Below are 19,369 nucleotides of genomic sequence, written 5' to 3' on the forward strand. Positions count from 1 at the left end.
TTATTTCCAGGCACTGCCAATACTTGGCAAGAAACAGTACATGTATCCAACAAGTTCATTAATAAGCAAATACTTATTTGGTATAGGTAAGGTAAGCAGTAGGTGAGAGACATTCTCTCATCTTCCCAGATTTCAGAGTAGCAGCCGTGTTAGTCTGTATCCGCAAAAAGAAAAGGAGTACTTGTGGCACCCTGGAGACTAACAAATTTATTTGAGTATAAGCTTTCGTGAGCTACAGCTTGCTCTTGTCACTACAGCACATTTCCTGCTACTGGGAAAGCAGATTTTGGGCTTTCCTGGGGTATACCTTAATGCTGCTCAATGATTATGATTCATCTAGCAAAACCTAGAGAAAGAAAAATATCTATTTCCTAGGATTGCTGAAATAAAGTACTTCATATCTCTGTTGTTTCTGAAAGATGCATTAACTGTTTTAAATAACTATCAAATTCCTTTTAACCCATTTCCAAACTGGTTTACTTCACATTGAAATGAAAGAAGTGGTAAGATGAAGGATTAATTCAGAAGCTATAATTTATATTTCATTCCATAAACAAACTGTCCTGTTTGTAATAAGCAAATCAAAATTGGGCAATATATAATCTTTAAAGGCTTATCAAACAAACACCAAATGGGCGTTTCCTACAATGATCCATGTTTTTTATAATTCTGATGTAAAAAAGGTGTTCAGTATCAAAACAAAGTAATCTAATCTGCCAGAGAACAGACTAAACGATGATGAACTGAGGAAAAAGATTCATCCAAGATTCCAAATGTTCTAACAAAGGGCAGAGTACGTGCGGATTTGGGCAAGAGCTATGCTCCCAGCAGGGAACAATCTTTGTAGCACAGATGTTTGTGTAAGAGTGCCCAGAGGCTATGGTGATAGACACTTCAGAAATGCAAACGATCACCATTCCCCAAGCTACTGATACCACATGGAAAATATTCTACTTAGAAATAACCTCAATTCTATTTTTTCAATTTTCTTTTGTTTGTTTTTTATTACAGAAAACACTTCTACGAAATGAAAGGTCAAAAGATTTAAACTCACAATCCCCTATTGATAGCATCACCATCATTTTACAGCAACTACTGTGATGCCATAATGAAAATTATGGTTTTATAAACAATAGCAGCAAACTCTTAAGTCAACCTCATACAGTCAACAAAGAATATGGGGTGTAGGGTGAGTGGGGGTAATGTAGGCGTGTACAAAATATTCCAGGTAGAACTATTTTCATAGAGAGACCTCACAGTTTTCTCAAAGAGTAATTAGCATCTCTAAGAGCTCTGCATCAGCTTTACTTATATAATAAAAACACACTTTTAGCTACTTGCTTCTAAACAATTAAAGGTAGGCTAATAATGAAAATAACTAGCACGATCAAGTCTGAAATGCGGTGAAAGGTGCAATAAGTGACACCTCTTTGCAGTGTAATCTTGTTATCAGATCTGATGGCCCTAGGCAATCAAAGACTAGAGTCTCTTGTGGCACGACACAGATTTCTGAGCTGAATATTATAACCATGCTCTGGATGATTGAGCTGCACAGAGTTGTCCAAAATTGCAGTGGTGTCCTAGGCGTCTGGAACCACACAGAACCACTGAAGATACTACTACATTGCCGGTTCTCTGCTGGAGTGCCTCACAGATGTAAGGTGCTGATAATATGAGCTAAGTCAAAACATGACTATAACCTACATGCTGCATTGCTCAGACTTACTATGGAAACGTAGCGTGTACCATAAACTGACACTCAGAGTCTGCAGCTTTATGTCTTATAGCAGGGTCAATTTGAGAAGAAAAAGCTTACTGTAAAGTTTCAGAAATGTAGCTGGTTAAGTAGATAAAACTACAGCATCTGAGGATTAAAATGTCTGTATGTGCTGAGGGACCATTCAAAATTAAAGCCTTCATTCAGAAATGGAGTTTCCACTTCTCCCCAATCATCCTTCCGCATGACATGTAAAATCACTGCTCAGAGGGGCTTGCCTCTTTCACCAAAATTGTTTAAGAAAAGCACTCAATAGCTGATGACCAGAAATACCCTTCTGGTTAATAGACTGTCTCCATGTACATATTCCCCTCTATCAGATGCAGTCTGACCCAAACTTCAAGTAACAGTCATCCCACTTTTTGTTTCCCTCTAAACAGAATTTCAGTGCTATGTATCATATTCATACAGTACCCCAGGCTCTTCTATCAGATCAAACGGCAGAACTAATGCTGGAGAAAGCACTTGTTTCCATAACATCATTTAGAAAATAGAGGTCCCTTTGGGGATGAACCCTGAAACTATCCTTGAGGTTGCTGTTACTGCACAGAAAGGCTTCCTGCAAATACGTTCTGCCAGTTTACTTGCCCTGATGCAGACTCAGAATATGCTTACACTGCAAAAAAAAAGGTGTGCTTTTAACTTGCATTAGCTAACCCACCTTAGCCAACTCAGCTTAAAATAGCAGCAAAGACACAGCAACTCAGCTTTTAATTCAAGTTAGCAACTTAAATTCAACCTCAGGCTCCCTAACCTGAATTAAAAGCCAAGTTGCTGTGTCTTCATTGCTATTTTAACCAGAGCTAGCTAATGCAGGTTAGGTAACCTGAGTTAAGAACACTTTTTTGGGAGAGAGGGGTGGTTTGCAGTTTAGACATACTCTGAGAAGGCTATCTTGACAGATAGAGGAGAAAAGCGAGACATCTCACAGGCTCAGGCAGACACCTTTAGAGAATTTCTAACACTATCCTCAGGCTCCAGCCTAAAGGGAACTGGCTGAATTGAAAACTTATCCTAAGTACCATTTTTAACAATCTCGCTATCAGGCAATGCTCACCTACTGATGGACAGGACACAATCCCTTCAGAGCAAAAGTCAGGATTGTGGTTCACAGGAACCAGATATTTGTCATCCCATCTGCCTCCTCTCCCTCAATTCACACACACTTTTTCTTAACATTCCAAATCTTTGTTGTAGGTGCTAGATTGAGTGCCTCCCTTGGGCTTTAAAAGAGCAGATGTTCTTTTAAGAGTATAGGAGGCTAATTTTCAGACAGCCTGCCCTTTTATCAGTTAAGGAAATTCTACAGAATCTTACAGGACCTCAGGGCAGATGCATTTAGAGGAGTACTAAAAAAGTGAGAACTAAGATATTCACAGAGTTGGTTTAATATGGGTTGAGCTGTCATATCCTAAATATTGGGGAAAAAAATCAAGAAATTATAAACAACCATGGAATAAAGGCTTGTGGGAAAGTTTACAGTGATCTCTGCTGGCAGCTCTGCGTGGAAAAATGTGCTTCAAAAAAAAGCTTTTGCCATTGGCTGAAGAATGCTTCTGAAACATGCCACAAAGTTTAAGACTTTGCTGCCTCACTCTCAGAATCTGCTTTGCGACAGCCTGGTTACCATAGGAAGGGAGAAAGAAAGAAGAGGAGGTAAAAGTGACAAGAGGAAGCCTTACAATAGCTCTGTGATCTGAAAAAAGAAAAGGAGTACTTGTGGCACCTTAGAGACTAACACATTTATTACAGCATAAGTTTTCGTGAGGTACAGCTCACTTTAAAGTGAGCTGTAGCTCACGAAAGCTTATGCTCAAATAAATTGGTTAGTCTCTAAGGTGCCACAAGTACTTCTTTTCTTTTTACGAATACAGACTAACACATCTGCTACTGTGTAATCTGTGATCTGAGGAAGGTATCCAGTTGGATGAAGAGTGCCTGCCACAAAAGTAAAAACGAACAGGATTGGATTCTTACCTTTGTTTTCCTCATAAGCAGGTTTTTCTTCAGATTCTTCTGAAGAATTCTTTATAATTTTTTCAGGGAAAGAGGATGCTTGAGCTTTATTGCTCTGTTCAGGTTCAAGCCTGGACCTACAACATAAGAGCCCATAATTTAACTAAGTTTATACAGCTGATTCCCCCTAAAATGAGAATAAGGAGTTGATCAAAGATTACTTAGAAATATACACACACTAAAGTCAGCCTTACAAAACTCTTACGAAAATTTACCAGCAAAGACACAAAATCTACTTACCACCCTTTACCATGATGTTTGAGAATAATAAAGAAAATGAAGGACATTTTACTCACTCCAGAAAAAAATAATTACTTGCTCAGGGTAAGCAAAATATTGTATCCATTTATTGCAGCCTTACTAAGGAGTACAATGAACTTCCTTTGATAAACCTAGCATATTAAAATGTCAATTCTAAACTAATTTGTTTAAACAGTCCTCTAATACCAAACATGCTTTCTGTTTGGCCAATGGCCAATTCAACATTACTTTTCAAGTAATTTTTGAGTTCTTACTGTATATATTGTCAAAATATCATCAAGCAAAGGTAACAAAATATAAATTCTAAGCATCTGGTTTCAAACATAATTATCTTTACTCAGCAAGCCAAAGTACTCCAGTAGTGCAGCCAGTAAAGGAAAATTAATCTCACATATACTGTTTGCCAAAGAGCATAGCAGATACTTAGAAGCAAATCAAGAAAGTTTGTATGTGATGTACAGATTTATTGTAAAGTAACTCCCTGCAACTGTCTGTAATATTAATAAGTGTGCTATGAAAAGAGCATTGGGTTGGGACCAGGGGTGAAAGTAACTTAAAGGACTTACTTGTACTCCGGAGTCCTGAGCAGGGGGGCGTGGCTTCGACAGGAAGAGGCATGGTCTCAACCAGAAGAGGCGGGGCCTTTAAATACCCGGGCCCTTTAAATCAAGATTTAAAGGCCCCAGGGCTCCGGCTTCAGCTGGGAGCCCTGGGGCCTTTAAATCACCCCCAGAGCTACCAGCTGCAGAGGCAGCTGGGAGCCCCGGGGCTCAGGGGCGATTTAAAGGGCCCCAGGCTCTGGCTGCCGCTACCACAGCAGAGCTCTGGACCCTTTAAATCACCGCCAGAGCCCTGCCGCCACTACCTCGGGGCTCTGGCAGTGGGGCTTGGGTGGCGCTTTAAAGGGCCCAGGAGCTCTGGCCGCTGTGGGCAGCCCCGGGGATTCAGGGGGCTGATTTAAAGGGTGCGGGGCTCCCCGCAGCGGCCGGAGCCCCTGGCCCTTTAAATCAGCGCTGGAGCTCTGCCACCACTACCCCACGGCTCCGGCAGCGGGGGCTCGGGGGGCACTTTAAAGGGCTCAGGGCTCCCCACAGGAGCCGGAGCCCCCGGCCCTTTAAAGCGTGGCCAGAGCCCTGCCACCGCTACTCCAGGGGCTCCAGCAGTGGGGTTCGGGCGGTGCTTTAAAGGGTCCGGGGCTCCGGCCACTGCGTGGAGCCTGGGGCCCTTTAAAGCACCAGCCTGGGGAAGCCGGTCTGGTCCGGCACGGCATACTGGCTCTTGCCGGTACGCCATACCGGACTGGACCGGCTTACTTTCACCTCGGGCTGGGACTTAGGAAACATGAATGCCATCCTCAGCTCAGCCACTGGCCTGCTAAGTGATTTTGGGCAAGTCACATCATCTCTCTGTGCCTTGGTTTCTTCATCTGTAAAATGGGGATAATGATGCTGACCTCATTTGTAAAATGTTTTGAGATCTATTGATGAAAAGAGCTACATAAGAGCTAGGGATTAATTAATGTATTAATTATTATTATTCAAAGCCCAATTAAAAATCAGTTGTTTATTCAGTGATCTCTTACTAAATAGCCATCACACATATTTCTCCTAAAAAAATACAGAAATAGAGTAATAGTGGGATTGAAAATGAGCAGTCAACTTCAGTGGTTTGCATTTGTCAGCTATGAACTCTAATAGCAAGGGACTGGAGGACTGAAGCTAAACTGGTATGCTGTTATATGGAGAAACTAAATAGCAGATCTGACTTCTTTATATTTTTTCAAGTATTGATGAAAATTTGCTACCCAAGAATGCAAATGACTGATAAAAACTATCAGGCAATAACACCTGCCAACCCAGTGCACTAGGTATGGCACTAGCTTTCTCTAACACACACAAAAAATCTCACATATGACCTTTTACTCTGTCTAAATACTTGTGTATAATTCCTTTGGTATGTACCCAGTTAGGATATTAATAAAAAATGGAGAAAGTGGGATAAAAAGTCTAATCTGCTCATTCTCACTATATTTAAAACAAGACAAAAGAGAGGTAACATGAACTCTGGTACTATAAATTAACTACAAGAACTGGGTCTTGGGGGAAGCATGTACAGTAAAAAAAAAAAAGCCTCCTGCATCTGTACTATAGATAGAAATCTATGACTTGCTGAAGATGACAATAACAATTTGCATAATTGTTCTGAAAAACAATAATACTAATTCCCCATGTAAATGAAAACTAACTTGAGTTGAATAAAAGATCTGTTCTCTCTTTAAAAGCTGTATCCACTGCCAGAGTTTGCAGTCTGTACCTATGAACAGTTTATAATCTGAGATAAAATATAATTTTAAATATCAATTAATATAACTATTTTAACTGATTAGGCACTTTTCATAAAATCATAGCAATGTAGGGCTGAAAGGGACCTTGAGAGGTCATCATGTGCAGCCCTTTCTGCTGAGGCAGGACCAAGTAAACCTAGACCATCCCTGACAGCTGCTTGTCCAACCTGTTCTTAAAAACCTCTAATGATGGGGATTCCGCAACCTCCCTTAGAAGCTTGTTTCAGATCTTAACTACCCTCATATCTAACCTACATTCCCTTTGCTGCAGATTAAGCCCATTACTTCTTGTCCTGTCTTCAGTGGACATGAATAACAATTAATCACATTCTTCATTTGACAGCCTTTAACATATTTGAAGACTATTACCAAGTCCCCCACAGCCTTCTTTTCTCAAACTAAAGGTTATTTTGAATTCTAATCCTGTCCTCCAAAGTGCTTGCAACCCCTCTCAGTTTGGTGTCTTCTGCAAACTTTATAAGCATACTCTCCGTTCCATTTTCCAGTTATTAATGCAAACGCTGACTAGTACTGGTCCCAAGACTAATCCCTGCAGGATCCCACTAGATACGCTCTCTGTTTGACAGCAAACCATTGATAACTACTGTTCGAGTACAGTCTTTTAACCAGTTATGTACCCACTTTATAGTAATTTAACCGAGACTGCATTTTCCTAATTTGTTTATGAGAATATCAGAGGGGACTGTGCCAAACATCTTATTAAAAATCAAGATATATTACATCTACTGCTTCCTCACTATCCACTAGGTCAGTAACCTAGCAACATAAAATGGAAGGGTAACAGCCCACTTCTCTTAACATTCATTTTGGGAAATTAGTCGAATCTAATTGGCAGAAGTTTTGAATACACAAAGCCAAATTATATTATGTCAGGAAATTACAACACCCAGATAGTTTGTTTAAGATTTAGAATGCTCATCTAAATAAAGAGAAACAAGATTTACTTATGTAATACTAAAAAAGGCTCCTCTTAACAAGCATATATTTAATGCCTGCTAAACTGCAGTAAAGAAGATCTGATGAAGGATTAATTGACTTTTAAATAAATATATCCCTCTATTTTTTGTAATCCTTAACTTCCAGAGTATGCTAACATACCCATTTTCAATTAACAATTAATAAAAAGTCTGCAATGCAGCAGACTTTAACAAAACCTAGTTTAAATAATAAAACAAATTCTTATTATCACATGAAGTGTCTACTGAAATCCTTAGGGAAATTACAAATCAACTAGTTGAAGACATATGAAAAAAAAAAAAGCAATTTTTCTTTAAGTCATCAGAAAAATTGGTTTATGCCCTGTGATTTATTTAAATTGAATTTTAATTTAAATAGCAATTTAGCTATTACATCACATCTGCAGTGCATACAGCCTCCACCTGGCTAACATCTGTTTTCTGGTTCTTACACTGGGTAAGGCTGGCGAAACAACATATTTTGGTCTTTTACTCAAGATTTTATTTAAGTGTTATACTGTTGCTTAGCCTTGAGAGAAGTTCTAACTTCTAGTGTATCTCTTTTGCTCCATTGTTAGCGCACATAAAATTGATTTGTTTTCCCCATTTAGTTCAATGAGGCATCTTGAAAATGGGCTTCACATGGAGGTGATAGCACAACAACATGGTGAGCAGAATAGCAGGGAACATTTATTAACTTAATTAGATGACTGCTGGAATCAAACTGTTTTTTTCTTCAAAATTCAATATGAAGAATACTGAATCTGACAAGATTTTATGCCTAATGTGCAAGACTTTATTGCTGGGTTGGTTTTTATCCATTGTGTTGTATGAGAAGCTGCCTCTCAATGGGTTACAAAGAATTGTAAGGCGTTATCCTGACTTTCTAATATAGTTGGTTTGAACCTCTCCACAAAAGAAAAATAAAATATATCTTACTTCTAAGGGGAAAAGCCTCAAGTGAATCCCATCACCTTTAATTATAGATGTTGTATGATTCTGGAGATACAACATCCCAGAGGATATTTAAAGACCACCCCACTAGTTCTAATTAAAATAATATCTGGCATGTTCGCACTCTAACCAGATAAAGGAGTATGAGTTCTTTGAAAAAGGTTTGAGACTTTAACTACTGGCACATACATTGTGCAATTTGTTATTTCCACATGAAAACCTGCCTCAAGGAAATCAGGGTTAAAATGTGCATTGTGAAGACTCAGAAAAAGTGGGCAGTATTACAACTTTAGAGACTTTGGTTTTTAGAAGTGACCAACTTTAAATTGTTAACTTTCTCACTCAGTCTCCCCACATGAAAATGAACAAACCAAAAAGAAAAAACTTGCAAGCAGCTGTGTTTGTAACCCTTGGTTGGAAAAAAGCAACAACCTTTATATTCTTTCATAGTAGCCTTCCTTGGATGACCAGATGTTTCAGGGGAGTAGTAAAACAGTACTAAGACTTTTCACCTCTAGGTGACTAGTTCGAATCTAACTCATGCTAGTGGCAGGAGGAAGCTGTTATTTTCCAATAGCTGTTTGATGAGCTATGAGTTTGTGGTTTCAATCCAGTTTCTGGTTAGTCCGCATCACAAAAAATGCCAACTCAAGCATTCTTTTATCCCTCTTAGCAGTGTCCGCAGAAAGATCAGAGCTGAATGGGCATGAAGAGTGAACAATTACCCACGGAGAGGGTATCCTCCCTATCAGGTTTGAGGAATATTGTCAGGTTGCACTGTCCCCAAACTGGATGATCTTACACACAGTAGCATAAATCTAATTTTAAAAAGGATGGATTACAGAGGCAATTTCAGATCTACACAAGAGTTTCCTTGTATTTGTGGGTTTCAAGTCAGATTGTTAATCCTTCTTTTAACAATTCTGTGGTTTATTCATATACTTATCTGAAATCTGGAACAAATGGTTATATATTTTAGCATTCAGCATTTTATAGCCTTCACGGTGTGATACAGGCATAAAAAGTACGAATATGCAGTCGTTCACAATGAAAGCTGCACATATTGTTGCTTCTAATGAATATGTGCATCAGCTGAGACTTGCTAGTCCCATGCACTAGGTTCACATTTATTCAGCTAAAGAGTTACATAGGGAACCGGGCAATTTAAAAGTAACAGTACTCACAATCTTTTCTTATCTACCATTCGTTTGACTCGGATGGCTCTTTGTTCAGAGTACAGCTTACACACTCCTGTTCAAAAATGTCAAGAAGAGCAGAAAAAAACGTAGTTAGACGACCATGATTTTCTCTCAGAAATTATCAGTATGATCTTAAAAATATGAAAATAGAGGTTGACAATATTGTACAATCAAATAATTATTCACTTTGAACTGTTATACATTTGTAGAAAAACATGCATAAGGTACTTTTTAAATAATCTTCAATGAAATCCAAGACAGCTGCTCTGTGCTCCCTCACTTGTGGGGATTGGACGTTCTTGTGTGCTGAAATGAAAAATTTCAAGATAATATTTTACACTTTGTGTTGAAGAATATGAAAGCCTACCTCTTCAGTTTTCCACAGAATATATGCTTTATATACAACTTTATATTTCCAAAAATCTATTAGTATATTTTAAGAAATTAAACTTATATCTTCACAATAGCAGTTAAAGAAAATAAAAAATAGTATCACGTAGTTTACCTTTTATCATTGCTCGTAGATAGTTTCTTCAGGTTCCCTAGTCATGTGTCAATTACATTTGTATTAAAAATAGACTTTTGCTGAAGCTAAGCTTAAAGAGACAAATCTAAAGACTCAACTTGCCTGTAACGTACTAGACTATAGACTCTCCAGGATAGAGATTGTCTTGATATTTATGTCTTGCCCAGTGCCAAGCACCAATTTGGCCCTTAAATATTTATGTTTTTTATTTTAACAACATATAGCTCCCATGGCTACATTACAGAAATACATTTCTTATTAGTGCTGCAGATGTGTATCTATCTATCTATGGAAGCTTAAATTTGATGCAAACCTTTGGTACACTTATCACATATTAGGAAAGACCAGCTTTTTAGCAAGTCAACCTAGGGTTATCCAACCCTGACACAGTATGCCCACCCATTCCTTGAATTTATCTTTACCATGTGTTCCAGTCTCCTTTCTTAATAGTCTACTCCCTGTGCTGATCGTCCTCTTTGGAATGCTCCCACTGGCATTAGTTATAAATCGGGCTTCTAATTTTAAGATTTTAACCAATAAACACAGATAAAACCTCTCAGATAAAAAAAATGAAATTGGTGTTTATACAATAAAGACAAGAAATAGATACTTGTTTCTGAGGGCTTGTCTACACAGAGCAGTAATACAGACTACAGAAGTGTGATTTCTAATGTGCACTGAAGTGTTGCAAATTAACTGGTCCATGCAGATCCTGCTGGTGAGCACTAAGGGTATCCCAGTGTGCTTTAATGTAGTGCTGTTTGAAATAGTACTATGTTAAAGAGCATATGAAATATTACAAACAGATTACTCATTACAGTATATTTGAGTAAAATATACAAAGAATGTATACAAAGAGAGCCCCAACCTCCCCTCCCTCAATTTTTGGACATCTACATAAAACTCAAAAATTGCTAAAACGAATCCCCCCCAAATAAAATTAATAAACCCCCAAAATCAAAACCCTAGTTAGAAATTATCTTTTATCAGTTCAATCAATTTTGTCCTCTTCTTGTAGCTTGACCTGTCATGATTGACCATGACCTTGGACATGCCACATACTGACATGACACTTGGTGCATGCAATCAAATCAATTTTAAAAAGGCAAAAGAACACTCAGGTCTTGAACCCTCATAAAATATATCCTGCAAGGCTTTCATCTGGATATCAGAAGCTTCTTCCTCAAACTATCAAGATTGGCCATATTCCTTTACAAACTCAGTATCCAGCAGTGGCCACAATATTCCAAGCGTGCTATCAAGAAAACTTTGCATAATGAAACCATTATCACTTAGTTGTATACAACTAATTCTTCTTGGCTTGTCTATATGAATGTTTAGTTTGTGGCAAGCGGGGGTGTGAACCTACTAACAGTTCCCTAGTGCACTTTGATCTACCCCGCTTTGAACTAGGAGTAGATTTAAGACAGTGGTGGGCAACCTGCGGCTCATCAGGGTAACCTGATTGTGGGACGCAAGACATTTTGCTGATGTTGACCATCAGCAGGCATGGCCCCCCGCAGCTCCCAGTGGCCACAGTTCGTCATTCCCAGCCAATGTTTACTCAAACAGATGTACATCAAAAATAATTCCACTGAAGTCAATGGAGTTACAAGGGTTTAAGTGAATGGAAAATTAAACCCTATGTATCTTTCTTTTTAAAGGTTGCTCAGAATATTGTTCAACCTTCACAGTCATATCAGCATTTATCATTAACTCTTCAATAATTAACATAATCCATTTACCATCTTATTAATTTTACCTTCCGTTCTCAGCTGTTGAATGGCATCAGCACATGTCCTCATAAATATTTGAGCATCTTGATCAATCTGATCACGTTCTGGGTCTGTCATCCTAATGTATTCAGACATAAGATGGCTGAGGAAAAAAATGAAATACTATAATTTCTTTTAAAATCCTGTATAATTTATAAATGTATGTTTTGACCTTCCTTTCCCTACTTCTCTTCATCGAGATGTATTTATGTATTTATTTTTGTGTCAGGTTATTCAGCCTGATTTTCATAAAGACCAAGAAGGTGCAATGGGCCACTCTCAAAGTATAATACCCAGCACACTGGTGGAATATCACTAAAAAACAGTCACCTACCTTTCTGTGACTGTTGTTCTCCGAGATGTGTTGCACATGTCCATTCCACTGTGGGTGCGTGCATGCCTCGTGCGCAGTTGTCAGAGAACTTTTTCCCCTCTTCAGTACCTATCAGGACAGCTTGAGCGCCCTGGGCCGTCGCATGCCACTGTATGCATGTATAAGAGGACAGAGCCACCCTGACTCCCCTCAGTTCCTTCTTATTGGATAGACTCCGATAGACAGGAGGAGGAGAGTGGGTCATGGAATGGACACGTGCAACACATTTCGAAGAACACCACTTACAGAAAGATAGGTGTGACCGAACGTACTCCTGTATTCACCACTATAGTAATAATCTTTGTACAAAATATGCCTTGTGAGATAGCATTTGAAAATTAACTACTCACTAGTCAGTAAGATCATGGTGAAATGTGTGTAGCAACACTATAGGTAAAGTTATAAACATAGGGGGAAATTATGACTCAAGGTGTTTACCAGACAAATTTGGAGAGTGGGTAAAACAGTCTCTCAAAGTTGACACCTCTAGCCAGGTGTCAAAGCTGATGGGCAATCACCTGTCATGTGGCCATGCTTTGGCAAGGAATGGGGGCAGGAACAAACAGATCTGCATTTTAGCAAATGGAACCTCTTACACCATAAGACTCTTTGTCTCCGTCCTCACAGCAGGAATTAACTTTATCTCGGGGTAACCCTTCAAGGAAATGCATTTCAAAGGGGGACTGGACTACAAAGTGAGGGGTAAAAACACCTCATGGTATCTCTTCCTATCCATCTCTCTCTCTCTCTCTCTCTCTGACCTAAGACAACAAAAGGAAGCAGCCATTTGACTTTTGGAGAGAACCTGACCTAAAATTTGGACAGCCGTGTTGTTGGGAGCATGTGGTAAGTATCTGATCTTGAACCAAGTCTAATTTGTTAAGTTTTAGCATAAGACGACATTTTCTCTTTATTTCTCTTGTAACCATTTCTGACTTTAATGCCGTATGGTTGTACTCACTTAAAATCTCTCTCTTTGTGGTTAAATAAACTTGTTTTCTTCTTGAATCAAACAAATCCAGTGTTACACTCAAAATGAATTGTTTGGGTAACCCCATTTAAAGTAACAAACTGTTGGACATTTTTCCCTTACAGGGGCAACAAACCTAAAATATTTGAACTTTCCAGGAAAGGGCTGGACATTGCAAAACCCACATTTTGAAGGAAAATTCAGGACTGGGAGTGTGTTGGGGTCACCCTCCAGTAGTAACTCAGGCTGGGGGAAGCCAGAGTGTGACTGGAATATGCTGGCAGGCTGCAGCTATACACAGACACTCAGGGAGTTACCTACATGCTGTTTGTGAGGGGCTCAAATTGGGAGCTACATCTGCAAAGCATTGTGAGGTACCCCAGGCTGCAGGGCAGGCGGTGACACAACCCCTCACTGGCTGGATTGTACCCCGGAATGTCATAGTAGATAAATATTTTTTCTTCTTCGAATGATTGCACATGCCCATTTCACTGTAGGGGAATCACAAGCAGTTTAACATGGAGAAGGGCTCGGAGTCTACCTGAACAGTGATTGTAGAACAACCCGTCAGAAATTGGCTCCATTCCTACACTGACTGGAAATGGCATAATGAGCAGCAAAAATGTGAACCGATGACCAAGTTGTTGCTTTGCAAATGTCTCAAATAGGTACTTGCACAAGGAAAGCTGCTGAAGCTGCTTGAGTGGGCAGAGGCTCTAGGAAGTGACAGGATATTCGTTAACTGGTAGCACAAATGAATGCAGGAAGAAATTCACTAAGGGGAAGCCAGTTGGCCTTTCATCCTGTCTGCAGTCATGACAAATAACTTATACTGAGGATCCAAAGGACCCAGTGTGGTCCACCCAGCCCAGATGAGTAGCTGGAAGACAGATGCATACCCAAGGACATGCTATATGGGGAGCTATCAGAGGGAACAAGAACAACCAGACATCCCAAGCTTCGCTAAAAAGACACATGCAAGCGAGATACGGAGGAATTTTGAATTGCTCCCAAACAAAGGGAAATCTTGGCAAGTGATCATAACAAGCGGCGCCATTATCTCCATCAGGGTATCAAAGTCCATGACAGGAGCTGGCTACAGCTTGAAGAGAAAAGTGCCCACAGGAAGCAAGCAACTCCCAACCAAGACACACACATCTGCAACTGCCAAAGATCATGCAAATCTCGGATTCGACTATTCACAGTCATATGGGACACTGAAAACCATTTACATCATAGGCTGCAATTCCCACCATCTCTCGCTGATGAAAGGATGCCAATATCAGCGTGGTCCAAGTCGAAGGCTGACACTCTTAACATCCAATGAATGAAGTTTACCCTCATCTCTATGAATGTGAGGCTTTGGGAAGAAAATTGGCAAATAATTTGCTTGGTTAATGTGGAAATTGGAAACCACCTTTGTCAGGAATTTTGGGTGGAGGTGGAGGTAAACTTTATCCTTCTAGAAAACTGTACAAGGAAGTTCTGAGACTAAGGCTCTCAGCCTGCTGAGGTTACCACAACCATAAATGCCACCATCAGAAAGGTGGAGTAGGGAGCAAGACACGAGAGGTTCAAAGTGTGATCCCATTAATTTTGCTAGCACCAGGTGGAGATCCCCTGGAGGAACAGGTTCTTCTACCTGTGGGTATAACTGTCTAACCCTTCTAGAAATCTGATATTGGGACTGCAAAAAAGCAATCTATGACTCACTGAAGGATAAAAAGCTGAAATTTCTGCTAAATGTACTGTAGCAGAACTGTCAGACCTTGATGTTTTAGGTGCAACAGATAGCTCTAAATGTGGTTGATGGAGGCTTGCACTGAAGAGACATGTTTCTGTTGAGCCAGATAGAAAAACATTTCCATTTAGCCAGGTAAGTACACCTAGTTGAAGCCTTTCTACTATTCAGAAGTAATTCCTGAATGTCTTCTGAGCAAGCCCTTTCTAATGGTGTTAGCCAGGAAGCATCCAGGCTGTCAAGCTTGAAGACTGCAGTGGAGCAGATGGCCATGGTCCTGAAAAATCACATCTGGGTGCAACAGAAAAGGCAGACGAGATCTCACTGACTATGCTAGTAGGGTTGAGAACCAGTGTTGTCAAGGAAACACTGGTGCTCTCAGTATGAGGTAAGCATCGTCCTGTTTGGTCTTGAACAAGACTCTGGGAAGTAATGGTATCAGAGGACAGGCATAGAGCACAGAGTTCTTTCATGGTAGCAAGAAAGCATCCATTAATGAACCCGGACTGTGATGCCCCCAACCCTCCTCCATGGAGCGGAACTGATGGCAGTTCCTATTAGCCTTTGTTGCAAAACAAGCCCACTTGGGGAATCCCCCATTGCTGGAAGAGGGACTTGGCACATCCGGATGTAGTGATTATTCATGGTGAGTGGAGAAAGACTGCCAATGTGTTCCGTTTTCCTGGAGGGTAAACAGCTTTGAGATTAATGGAATTGATGATGCAGAACTCCCACAACAGAACTGTCTCCTGGCACAATTGCAACTAACGTGCCCCTCCCAGTCTGTTTACACAGAATGTAGTCTATTAACACTAGTAGGTTTTTCCCCACAAGAGGTAGGCAAAAGGTTGAACAGCCTAGACTTACAGCATGTAGCTCCCTAGTGTTTATATGAGTCCTCAGATCCTGCAAAGACCACAACCCTTGAGTTTGCAGGGTTCCCATGTGTGCCCCCAACCCAGGAATGGGGCATCTGTGATCAGTGTAAGCACTGGTTGCAGCAAAACAAAGGGAACTCCCAAATACACTTTCCAAGGGTCTGTCCACCTGTCCAGAGAGGACAAAGTTACCTCTGGTATGTGAACCACTCTGTAGACAATATCAACTGGGAGCATACACTGATGCTAGCCATTGCTGAAGCCTCCTGAGGTGTAGTCTGGCATGCTGTACTACATAGGTACATGCTGCCATGTGCCCCAGGAGTTTGAGGCAAGTGTGCATTGTGGTAACAGGATGTAGTTTTATTTCCATGACCAAGCGTTGGTGCACCTGGAACCTTGAGTGAAGCAGAAATTCTATTCTTTGCACAGGTTTCAGAATTAATTTGTCTGGACTGAGTAATAGCCCCAAAGCACTGAAGGTGGACTAGATGATGGTCACAGCAGACAGTATTTGAATCTCGGATTGGCCTCTCACCAGCCAGTCATCCAGGTAGAAGAACACATGGATCCCCAACCTCCGAAGATATGCAGCTACCACCATCATCATGCACTCTGTGGGGGGCTGCTTATAGGCCAACCAGAAGTACTGCAAATTGGTAGTGGCTTCCATTCACTATGAACCTGAGAAATTTCCGGTAGTCTGAACAGATCTTTAAGTTGAGGCCAGCAGGGAAGGAGTAATAGAAACTAGGCTAACCATGCAGAACTTTATTTTCCTCAGGTATTTGTTTCACTCAGATCTAAAATAGGCCTGAGACTGCCTTTTACTTTGTGAATAAGGAAACAGCAGGAATAAAAACACTTCTCCCTGAGAAACAGAGGAACTTCTGCTATGGAGCTGTGACACTCTGTACCTCAGGGGAACACCCTGCACCCCCATGTTCATCCTTATAACATGATTGTGTGGTAACCAATACAAAGTTTGTCATGTCAAGTATCTTTGGAAGGCTCATGGTGCACAGCACACTGTTGTTATAGTAACGTTATAGGTTGGAATTTCATGTATATAGTTATGAGGCTGAAAATGTGTCCTCATGGCTTAAAACAAGCCCAAACAAAACTCTCCAGGAACAGAGGGGCAGTTCACACCTCATCAGGGCATGTATGGGACAAACCCAGCCCAGCCCTACAGGAACAAAGGACACTAGCCTAGGCAGCAACAAAGGATCTGTTGGACTCCTGAGTGAGTCACCCCTCTTTCCTTGGTCAGTTTGGGACTATGATAAGGTAATGCTCACCTGATTCTGATGGGGTCGGGACAGGGGAGCAAAACCTAGGGAAGAAAGAACATGATAAAAGGGAGAGACTTTTGCCATGTTCTCTCTCTTCCAACTCCATCTACAGACACTGCCACCAAGCGACTAAATTACTGATCAAAGGGGAAAGCCTAGCTGAAGGCCAACCAGCCAGCACATGGTGAGAAGCATCTAAGTTTGTAAGGGCACTGAAAGTGTTAAGATCAGCTTAGAATGTGTTTTGCTTTTATTTCTTTGACCAAATCTGACTTGTGCATTGACTTATAATCACTTAAAATCTATCTTTTGTAGTTAACAAATTTGTTTGTTTATTCTACCTGAAGCAGTGCCTTTGGTTTGAAGTGTGTCAGAGACTCCCTGTGGGATAACAAGCCTGGTACATATCAATTTCTTTGTTAAACTGACAAACTCATACAAACCTGCAGCATCCAGAGGGCGTAACTGGACACTGCAAGACCGAGGTTCCTAGGGTTGTAACTGGGACCGGAGATATTGGCTAGCGTCATTCAGTTGCACAATCCAAGCAGCGGTTAGCCAAAAGTGCTCACTCACGTAGCTGGGAGCAGCTTACATGCCAGAGGCTGTGCGTGAACAGGCCGGGAGTGGGGGTTCTCACATCAGAGCAGGGTAAAGCTGGCTCCCAGAGTCAAGGATTGGAGTGACCTAGCAGATCACTGGTCCAGATAACACCAGGGGAACATCACAGGTGCCCACTAGAAGGAGAGATTGGACCTCCTGCTGAAGAACAATCTCATGAGAGTGGTTCCTGAAGAGGGACAGGGAAGGCAGGTGGGAAAGGGGATAGAACCAAATTGAAGGGAATATCCCAGCTCCACAAAGGTTAAGACCCACTGAAGAGATGTGATACAAGTCCAAGCACAGAGGAAGTGGGAGAGACTATTGCAAAACATAATCGGTAGGAAAAGATGGGCCTGTAGGCACTGGTATATTGCCCTAAACAAACCTGTCAAAATGTGTGTTTAGACTGAGCCGCTGATCAAGAGAAACCTGTCGTCACAGAGGAGGAGAAGGGAGGTGGTCACCTCCTATAATTCCTGTCCCTTATTCTCTGCAGGTCTTGGGGCTCAAGCTCCGATACCTGTAAGCTTGCTGTGGCGGGAATTGCTTCCTCTTCTTCCATAGTGTATAGATTCCAAGTGACTTCAGAGTTACCCTGGACTCTGCTAAGCTATGTAGTGGCGCACAGCAGCAGAGAGCGCTTGAGCCACCCTGACAGGTATCACTGAGAGAAAAGTTATCTGGCAACTGTGAAGGAGGCATTCACACGCCTACAGTGGAATGGACACATTCAATGAAATAATCAATATTTGAGAACATGCTTTTTGGGATTTGTAAGAAAAATAACATTTGTGGAAAAATTTATTTCATCCCATCAAACCCCTAGATGAAAGTCCACCACAAGTTCTCTTTTACCAAATTGAAGAAAAAAGAAAAAAAAGAAACATGCAACTGAAGGGGGTGGGGGGGGAGGGATAGCTCAGTGGTTTGAGCATTGGCCTGCTAAACCCTGGGTTGTGAGTTCAATCCTTGAGGAGTCCATTTAGGGATCTGGGGCAAAAATTGGGGATTGGTCCTGCTTTGAGCAGGGGGTTGGACTAGATGATCTCCTGAGGTCCCTTCCAACCCTGATATTCTATGATTCTATGAAGAACCCACCATCTATTATTCTCAGTACCTGTTCTTTTTAGACAGTTTTTGGTTCTGAAAGTAAAAGATCCATGTTTCAGAAGCACACTAGCTTACTCAGTAGGATGTAGGAACAACTCCAATAGTGAAAGAACTATAAAAATGTGGAGATTATGAGTTCCCTGAAATTCATGTGTTAATCATTTCATACTCTGAACTTCCCCTTTATAATGCACACGGCTTGACTTCTACAAAATCTCTGACTTCAAAGGACAGCACTTGGAAGAAGGTGTATGGAACAGAATATATTTAACATGATATAGGTTTATCAGATAACTGAAAACATCTACTACTGCTTGCCTCTTTATTTATAGATGATATATTATGCAATTAATAGTTTCTAACAACATTTTACAATTAGTCTTGTAGTTCAGAGATAAACTAAAATGGAAGCAAACATACAAAGGGTCAAATACTACCAGGGAGTTTTAAGCAGAACTCTCCATTCAAAGGCAAAACAGGTCCAATGCATTTAAGTGCCCACATTATAGCTTTAGTTTTTTAATTCAGTGTATTATATCAATAACATATATAAACACACTAGATACCCAG

The 19,369-nt window shown here is 40.6% G+C and overlaps 1 protein-coding gene across 2 annotated transcripts in view; it reads right to left on the reverse strand.

The window, feature by feature from the left end:
* STX18 (syntaxin 18) overlaps positions 1-19,369 on the reverse strand; it is a 120,007-nt gene that overhangs the window by 27,107 nt on the left and 73,531 nt on the right. For both annotated transcript variants that reach the window (XM_074951685.1, XM_074951684.1), the window contains exons 3-6: positions 11,817-11,932; positions 9,757-9,834; positions 9,514-9,580; positions 3,755-3,870 (exon numbers count right to left, since the gene is read on the reverse strand). In XM_074951685.1, coding sequence (XP_074807786.1) covers positions 3,755-3,870; positions 9,514-9,580; positions 9,757-9,834; positions 11,817-11,932 — 377 coding nt within the window. The remainder of the gene's footprint in view (positions 1-3,754; positions 3,871-9,513; positions 9,581-9,756; positions 9,835-11,816; positions 11,933-19,369) is intronic.

This window comes from Natator depressus, chromosome 4 (assembly GCF_965152275.1).
Source record: "Natator depressus isolate rNatDep1 chromosome 4, rNatDep2.hap1, whole genome shotgun sequence".
NCBI lineage: Eukaryota > Metazoa > Chordata > Testudines > Cheloniidae > Natator > Natator depressus.